This window comes from Gekko japonicus, unplaced genomic scaffold (assembly GCF_001447785.1).
Source record: "Gekko japonicus isolate JY-2015 unplaced genomic scaffold, Gekko_japonicus_V1.1 scaffold1676, whole genome shotgun sequence".
Classification (NCBI taxonomy): Eukaryota; Metazoa; Chordata; class Lepidosauria; order Squamata; family Gekkonidae; genus Gekko; species Gekko japonicus.
The window spans coordinates 144,719-154,414 of record NW_015172056.1 but is presented as its reverse complement, the minus strand read 5'-3'; the positions used below and the strand labels follow the sequence as shown (position 1 = coordinate 154,414).

General features: G+C 46.6%; 1 protein-coding gene across 1 annotated transcript in view; it reads right to left on the bottom strand.

The window, feature by feature from the left end:
• Positions 1-9,110: 9,110 nt before the first annotated feature.
• Positions 9,111-9,696, bottom strand: part of LOC107118422 (trypsin-3-like) — an 11,534-nt gene continuing 10,948 nt past the window's right edge. The window contains exon 5 of the mRNA XM_015420751.1: positions 9,111-9,320. Within this exon, the coding sequence (XP_015276237.1) occupies positions 9,141-9,320 (180 nt within the window). The 3' untranslated portion in view covers positions 9,111-9,140. The remainder of the gene's footprint in view (positions 9,321-9,696) is intronic.

Sequence of the window (9,696 nt, the reverse complement as noted above, 5' to 3'; positions counted from 1 at the left end):
TCCCGGCTGGCTTCACTGCCACGTTCACGTTATGCTTCTTCAGATAGCTGGTACTCTTTAGCTGTGAACTGAAAATTATATTTCCATGTCATATTTACTATATTACAACATATTAACTATATCCCCAGTTGTCAGCACATACATACTCACTGAAATAGAGTTTCAACAATTCTCCTTCACTAGTTTTCCATTCGCTCCACTGATAGGTTCTCTTTCTGCCAATTAGGCTTCTGCAGTAGTGGTGGTGATTAACACACAACATATGCCATTAAGTATGTACTGACAATCTGGAGCCACAATATTCTGACACAACTTACATCAGTACATAATATCATATTTTATATTTTTAATTCTAAGAATGAAGTTTCTAATAAACTGGTGGGTAAACCAAAGGAAGGAAAACTGACCTGAAATAACCTACTTGTTTACAGAATTTTATAAGAAACAACTTAAATCAAAATCAGTATTTAAACCATTAGGGATCAAGGTGTTTAATTTAAAGATCCACCTGTGTTCTTGGTAAAGTTTGCAACAAAGAGCACACCACATCTAAACTGATCTTCTTTGTGTTTTTGAGGGGCAAAATGCTCTGTAAGTGGTGCTTCCCTTGTTTGACGTTTATTTCTTGTAATGTGTTCCATAATTCTTAATTTCAATGGTCTGGTGATACTCCCAATGTATAGCTTTAAACAATCACACTGGATAAAATACACAACAAAGGCACTTTCACAAGTAGAACTTGCATTACTATACACAGTTATGCCATTTAAGATGAAATTGTCACTTTCCCACATTACCTTGCAGGCTTTACATTTCAAACAACGTCTGTGTCCTACAGATTGAGTTCTAATCTGCATATCTTCCCTTATATCTGATCTAACTATGATTTGTTTACTCTTTAACTCTCCTGTCTTCTGTTGGGTTTAACAGCCAAGGGAATGATAGTTCTTTTTGGTCAGAAGTATATGACAGAAGATGTAAAGTCTGTTATCATGTATGCCAAACATTTCAGCTGCTGCAGTGTGTCAAATGGAAAGAATGGGAATAATATTAGGAATATTTATTTATTTATTTAATTGCATTTATTAACTATCCTCCCTAGTAGGACCGGGCTCAGGGCGGTGTACAACACAATCAGATAAAACATCGCATAAAACAATTTAAGATCAGGCTAAAACCGCAAAACATTATAATCAATCTGATGAATCCAGTAATCCTAACACTGCGACTGTCTCGGGGGGGGGGGGGGGGGGAGAAGGATGGAAGTGCCCAGACGGGACCATCGCTGCCCTCAACCAAATGCCTGGCAGAACATCTCAGCCTTGCATGCCCTGCAGAATGGTAGTATATCCTGCAGGGCACGGATATTACTCGGCAGAGAGTTGCACCATTTTGGAGCCAGGATGGAGAAAGCCCTGGCTCAGGTTGAGGACAGCTGGACATCTCTCGGGCTGGGGACCACCAATAAATTCTGATCTCTGTCCCAAGCGTAACACTCTTCTGGGGGTATACCAGCAGAGGCGGTCCTGAAGCTATGTAGCTCCCTGGCCATTGAGGGCCTTAAAGCTCAACACTATAACCTTGAATCTGATCTGGTACTCCACATCACAAGTTTACTAAGACATAGGTCACATCAACAATCGTCCACATTGGAGGAATGTGGGGGTCAGCTGCCATTGCCTTGAATGCTGTCCTAACACATGTCCATCAAAAACAAAGAGAAATATCTTCATGTTAAAACCGATGATCTTGAGAACTGAGCCAGAGAAAGAACCTGTGATTTAGAGGTTTCCAAGAGGAGACTGAGTTGAATAACCCTGATGTTTTTCAGTTTCCCAAACTCCCAATGTGGGATCTAATAACTGAAAAATTGCAGACTCTTCCTTTCTTTCAGCTGAGAAATGATGAGAGAGCCAACTGTCAGATTTTTGCTGCTTGTACTGGAGAGGTAACAAGAAGTCCAGAGAAAGCTTTGAACTAAAATATAAGAGCCAACCTGTACAAGCCTTTCAGGACATCTCTCTGGAGAACCATAGGAAGCAGGAGGACATCTCTCAAACTCTAAAGCAGGAGTCACCAACCTTTTTGAGCCTGTGGGCACGTTTGGAATTCTGACACGGGGGGATGGCGCAGCTACAGAATGGCTGCTGCAGGAGGCGAAGCCAACCACAAAATGTCAGGGAGTGACTTTATGTATAACTCTAATAGTAACTCTTTGACATTTCCGGCAGAAGCTCTGTTTAACAGGATGCCTTTTAATCTGCATAGCCAATCAGAAGCCCTGCTGGGCCAAAGCCACACCTAGCCTGACTGCCTTCTATAAGCACTTGGCTGATGTCAGGAAAGGTGATGGCAGGCACCATGGCACCCGCGAGCACCACGCTGGGGACCCCTGCTGTAAATTATGCTCTTTGAAACACTGGCTAGATGTGTGTCTATTTTCATTCATCCACTCAATTACCGTGCAACTAGGTCCCAGTGTATTGTGCATGAAGACCTGGATATCTAATGGGACCACAGGCCTGCTTTTAGGATTTGCCAGTCCCAAGCCAGGGGTAGGGGATCCCCTGGTTTTGTGGGCTCTTCCAGCGGGAGGAAATCACCCCCCACAGTAAGCTGGAGCAACATGCCTACATCACCCAGAAGCGATATAGGCCTGTCAGTGATGTTGGGGGTGGGGTGACGCTCTATGGTTTGAGGGCGATTTTAACATAGAGTGTTGTTCAAAAATCAGAGCGTTGCCCCCAATATGTCTCTGTCACTTCCGGGCAATGTAGGCATGGCATGCAATGTCACTTCTGGGGGCAACACTCCCAGCTCCTGGAGCATCCCCCCACCAGCGTCTCAAAGGGATCTGGCAACCCTACCTGGTTTGCCTTATTTTCATTGCTGATAAAGTTTCTCATCGAAGTAAACTCAGTAAGTCATGGGATAAGAGAACAAGTCCTCTTGTGGATTAAAAACTGGTTAATTAGCAGGAAACAGAGGCTGAATATAAACGGGCAGTTTTCACAGTGGAGGCTGGTAAGCAGTGGGGTACCGCAGGGCTCAGTACTGGGTCCAGTGCTTTTTAACGTGTTCATTAATGATTTGGAGCTGGTAGTAAGCAGTGAAGTGGCTAAGTCTGCGGATGACACTAAGGTCCTTTCCACACTTGGATCTCATCCCTGGTTTTATCAGAGTTCAACTCGCAACACAATACCTTGCATTTATCCCTGGTTATAACAGCATCCGATTACCCCAGGACAAGTGTGGGGCGAAACTGGGGTGACCCCAATGTAATGTGGAAACAAAAAATACCCTGAGATAATTACAGGGGTGAACTTGTGTGTAGTGTAGAGTTTAAGTTCAGGGACAGGGTTGAACCAGGATTTAAGGTCTCATGCGAAAAGGACCTAAGTTGTCCAGGGTGATGAGAACCAGGGAAGATCGTGAGATGCTCCAGAGGGATTTGTTGAGCTTGGCGAGTGGGCATCAACATGGTAAATGAAGTTCAAGGGGGGCAAGTACAAAATAATGCACATTGGAGCCAAAAATCCTAACTATAAATACACATTGAGGAAGGGAACCGGGGGACTGTCATAGCCCAGTGCTGCTTTAAAAGGCGAAACACCCGTGGAAGAATGATAAGCTTTATTATAACAAAATTTATACAAAGTACTTCTTCACCCAAAGAGTAATTAACACGTGGAATTCACTGCCACAGGAGGTGGTGCCAGTCACAAGCACAGACAGCTTCAAGAGGGGATTAGATAAACATATGGAGCAGTGGTCCATCAGTGGCTATTAGCCACAAGGTATAGATGGGAACTATTGGTCTGGGGCAAGTGATGCACTGTATTCTTGGTGCTGGGGGGGGGCAACTGTGGGAGGGCTTCTGGAGTTCTGGATCTGCCGGTGAACCTCCTGATGGCACCTGGTGTTTTTGGCTATTGTGTGACACAGAGTGTTGGACTGGATGGGCCACTGGCCTGATCCAACATTGGCTTCTTTTATGTTCTTCAGAACATCAGAACATCAGAACCCCAAGGACCAAGAAGACAGAGCATCACTTGCCCCAGAGCCCCTAGCTATACCTTGTGGCTAATAGCCACTGATGGACCTCTGCTCCATATGCTTATCTAATTCCCTTTTGAAGCTGTCCATGCTTGTAGCCGCCACCACTTCCTGTGGCAGTGAATTCCATGTGTTAATCACTCTTTGGGTGAAGAAGTACTTCCTTTTATCCGTTCTAACCCGACCGCTCTGCAGTTTCATGGAGTGCCCACGAGTTCTTGTATTGTGAGAAAGGGAGAAAAGTACCTCTTTCTCTACCTGCTCTTTCCCATGCATAATCTTAGATACCTCGATCATGTCACCCCTCAGTCGTCTTTTCTCCAAGCTTCTTCTTATGTTCTCTTATGTTATGGGATCGGTAGCCAAGGTCTGGCATCTCTAGCTTATCACAAGGAGACGAGCTTGTACAGACTCAGGCCCGTTACCCCCAAATGAGGAAACCTGGTGACCCTGTACCCCCCCCCCCACGCACACAGAGGCCTTCACAATGTATTTATTTTATTACAGGTCTGCCAGGTAGGGCCGCCAACCTCTAGGTGGTTGCTGGAGATCTCCCACTATTACAACTGATCTCCAGGCAACAGAGATCAGTTCCCCTGGAGAAAATGGCTGCTTTGGAAGTTGGACTCTATTGCATCATACCCCATTGATGTCTCTCCCCTCCCCAAACTCCACCCACCTCAGGCTCCACACCCAAAATCTCTAGGTATTTCCCGAACCCAGAGCTGGCAATCCTACTGACAGGCGAGCAGAGGCCAAATTAAGACATTTCCTTGCCCCTCAGTTTCTCCTGGTGTCAGAGTCCCAGCCGCCCAATCACTCTTCGCACACACTTTCTTGGTTGAAAGTTTTATTAGAAGATATGAGATGTTTAGGGAATGACTTCTTTTGTCAAAACTGAGGAGGAAAGGCGGGAAAGGTGCATATAGGCGGGAAAGGTGCATATAGTCACAACCACACATGCCATTCATACACGTCAGCAATCTATTCGGACCATGGAAATTAGGGTCCACCTCTAGCTAATCAACGACGTTTCTCCAAGGACATCTTCCCGTGTGAAACGATGTCTCATTGGAGCTTCATGGAAGAATTACAACAGCAGGCAGTCTACACGTGCAGATGCATGCTCACTCTCACTCCCCTTAGGAATGCGGTAGCAAGTGAGGGTAGATGATAAGACCTCTGAAATACACTCTAAGGAGGAAAAGGGTAAGCTAGGTTAAAGCAGGGAAAGATACATCAGGGGATCATAACCAGCCACTCAACAGATACATATGATCAACTAACCCGAGCCTGACACCTGGCCTCAGATAGGGTTGGTAACTCCAGGCTGGAAATTCTTCGAGATTTGGGAGGGATGCCGCCTAGGGAGGGTATGGTTTGGGGAGGAACCTCAGGGGCATATAATGCCATAAAAACCATCCTTCCCCCAGCGTGCGACGTCACTTCCGGGTGACGCGCACGCGGGGGTGGGGTTTTCCCCGGGCCCCAATTCCGCCGCGCCGGAAATCGGGGCTCCGAAGCGGGGTATTCCCCGCCCCCCGGCTGCATTTGGCAGCCCTACATCCTTCAAAGCAGCCATTTTCTCTAGCGGAACTGATCTCTGTAGTCTGGAGATCAGTTGCTGTTCCAGGAAATCTCCAGGCCTAGGGTTGCGAAACACCTGGAGATTTTTGGGGTGGAGCCTGAGGAAGGCAGGGTCTGGGGAGGGGAGGGACCTCAGCAGGGTATAATGCCACAGCGCCCACCTTCAAAAGTGACCATTTTCTCCAGGTGAACTGATCTGTATTGCCTGGAGATCCATTGTGATAGCGGGAGATCTCCAGCCACCACCTGGAGGTTGGCAGCCCTATCCAGACCCCACCTGGAAACTGGCAGCCCTAGCCTCACACCTTGCTGCCAGTTTCCCTGCAGGCCTCCATTTCTCAGGCACCCTCTGAGCCTCAATTTGGAACCTTTGAAAAAGATTCACAGCAAGGCGCATAGACCCCCCTCTTTCTCTATTCAGAATTAATTTGGATAAAACAAAGTCTGCCTCAGGCACATTCACAGTGGTTTATACTTCATAATCTCTACAGCAAGGTCATCCACAAAGGACAGCCATCTCTCTCTCCCTCTTTCTTTTTTAAGCAAAGGGATTTGTGGCTTTGTTGTGCATACCTAGTATGTGAGCTCATTTAATTGCTTGTAATGAGAGTTGTGCATTGTTAAATGTGGGGAAAGGGTGTGGTGGCTGCAGATATAAGATGTTCCTGATTAGGGTTGCCTGCTGTTTCATGAGCACCTCCTCCCCTACCTTTAACGGCTGTTTTATCTAGAGGCATTTACTAGTAGTAATCTTTTTTATCTCTCTGCTGTGAAAAGCCACTGCAGACTCGCAGGGGGCGGATTCTAGCTCTGAATATTGTCACCTTGCTTATTTAATTTATATGCAGAGTACATCATATGAAATGTCAGCCTGGATGAATCATAAGGCGGAATTAAGATTGCTGGGGAAAACATCAACAACCTCAGATATGCAGATGATACCACTCTAATGGCAGAAAGTGAAGAGGACCTAAAGAGCCTCTTACTGAGGAGAGCGCAAAAGTGGGCTTGAAACTCAACATCAAAAAAACTAAGATCATGGCATCCGGCCCCATCACTCCTTGGTAAATAGAAGGGGAAGTCATCGAAGCAGTGACAGATTTCACGTTCCTGGGATCCAGGATCACTGCAGACGGTGACTGCAGCCATGAAATTAAAAGATGCCTGCTCTTTGGGAGGAAAGCGATGGCAAACCTAGACAGCATAATAAAAAGTAGAGACATCACCCTGCTAACAATAGTCCATATGGTCAAGGGTGTAGACTTTCCAATTTCCTGGGGGGGGCTGGGGCTGGGCCAGAGGCATTGCTTTGCTAGGAGCAAGGGTGGCTCCCGGGGGAGGCTGAGCACCTTCCTGAAAATTTCGGCGGGGGCTTAAGCCCCGCCGCCCCCACGAAGATTACGCCTATGCATATGGTCAAAGCAATGGTATTCCAAGTAGTACTGTATGGCTGCGAGAGTGGACTATAAGGAAGGTCAAGCTCTGAAGAATATATTCTTTTGAATGATGGTGCTGGAGAAGACTATTGAGAGTGCCTTGGACTGCAAGGAGATCGAATCAGTCAATCCTAAAAGAAATCAACCCTGACTGTTCCCTGGAAGGCCAGATAATGAAACTGAAGCTCAAATACTTTGGCCACCAAATGAGAAGGGAGCACTCACTGGAGAAGACCCTGATGCTGGAAAAGACTGAAGGTCAAAGAAGAAGGTGATGGGAAAGGATGAGATGGTTAGACAGTGTCATCGATGCAACGAACATGAAGTTAAGCAAACTCTGGAGCATGATGGAAGACAGGAGGGCCTGGCGTGATGTGGTCCATGGGATCGTGAAGAGTTGGACTCGACTGTGCAACTGAACAAAAACATTCCATCTCCAAACAAAACCAAACCACCCCAGCTCCTTACAAATAGAAAACTAATGCTGCAAGGTGAAAGGCTCTATCCTCACTCTTCTATTGTTGTGCTGATTTTCTATGTGATTCTTCACCTGTAGTCTGAAGTGGTGTGCTCCATTCTAGCAGCTCAGTGTTCTGCCACCTCTTTCTATTGCATGTCTGGACTTTGGTCCTATTAATTCCCAGACCACCCCATGGAGCTAGGCCTGCCATTTGCCCATGGCCCCAATCCCCTGCCCTCAATGACTTGATGAGGGAGAGGGGAAAAAATGAAGGGGAGGAATAGAGTTGATAGTGGACACTCTAGGAATTCCCCTAGCCTCTATGATAAAGACCATAGAGATTGTAAGATGTCAGCTATGCTGCCATTAGGTTTATGGGTTCCAGTTCACTCGCTTGACCTGTGTACCAGCCAGGCCTGCATTCCATTCCCCTTGGCGCCTCTGCTCCTTATCTCTGACCTTATAGCTCACTCCCTCATGTAGTGTCTTCCCATATTTCAACCGTGGGACCACCCACAGGTTTTCCCACCCGCGGGAGAGTGCCTAATTGGCCCATCGATGGGGGGGGGGGCCTTTCCGAGTATACTGTATCTAACCCTGTAGGCTTAATATTAGTTATTCTTAACAGTGAATATGTTTATGCTACCATAGTTCTCACAATAAAGTAAAACCTTCTTGGAAGTGTGTGCTAAGTGATTGACTGTGGGTCCTGACATAAGGATTCCTAGAACACCACCTGGAAGTGACATTGCATTCTCATTTCCTGGAAGCAGGGCTTTTTTTTCTGGGGGAACACGCCAGAACAGAGTTCCGGAACCTCTTTGACAAAATTCTTTTAAAAATGTTTAAAGTTCATGAATTTTCAGTATACAGACTGAAAACTCCATTTCCTTGTTGAGAGTTCCAGCACCTCTTTAAAAAAAAAAAAATGCTCTGCCTGGAAGTGACATCACATCCTCTGTGATGCCCTGGGAATTTCCCCAGACTCTGTGCCATAGAGATGAGGAGAAAGTCCTAGAGTGTCACAGAGGATATGATGTCACATCCCCTGAAACCCCACCCTCCCCAGGCACTTCCCCCACAATTTCCTATCTTTTTCTGGTGCAGGGCTTGAGAGCTTACGTGGAGTTGCTATTGGCTGGGCTGAAAAATCACATTACTGACATGGCTGCACATAATTTCTACAATGGAGCTCATAACAGCTCCACAGGGCAGTTTGAGGATGCAACTACAGTGCAGAAGGGAAACCCGAAGCTGCCACTCCACACACACTATGGCTGCGAGCAGAAAAGGGCCAGCCTGCATCTGTGTGGTACAAAACTACCATTCCACATCTGATACAAAGAACTCATGGCGGACACGAAGTCTTTGTAATATGTATTACTTAGAGGTAGGTTTGTAATATGTATTACTTTGCACTCTGTGTTTGCACCTTCCTTTCCCCGAAGTGCCACTTCATGTGGGTCACATAGCCCTGACTGGTCAGTCAAGACAATGGGCATGGTTTTAAAGGAGTGGCAGAATGGAGATGACAAAACAAAGCTCTATTTAATATAATTTATTCTGAGATCGTGGTGCCAGCAAGACTGTCTCCCCTCTCACTAGCAGCTGCCCGCATCACGGTTAAACGAGTTCCTCTGTATAGTGTCCTGAATCCACCCTGTGAATCTGCAGATGTTGGTATACACTCCGGGCTGCCCTCTCTGTGCACAGATCTGCATCCCCCAAGAGACGATGCCCTGGAGTTTATTGTTACACACCAAAGGTCCGCCAGAGTCACCCTGCAGAGAGAAAAGGAGAAGCGACATTAGCATCACGTAGGGCCACATTCCGGGACGAGCATGAGAGGTGCTCGGTCCAATGCCAAGTGAACCATGGATCAAGCACCCACCTCAAGAATGTTTGACCAGTGCATGCCTCAAATTACTGCCCTTCACCTATGGCAGAACCCAGTTAGATTAAGAACATAAGAGACGGCAATGTTGGATCAGGCCAGTGGCCCACCCAGTCCAACACTCTGTCACACAGTGGCCAAAAATACCAGGTGCCATCAGGAGGTCCACCAATAAGGCCAGAACTCCAGAAGCCCTCCCACTGTTGCCCCCTCCAAGCACCAAGAATACAGAGCATCACTTGTCCCAGACCGAGAGTCCCTAT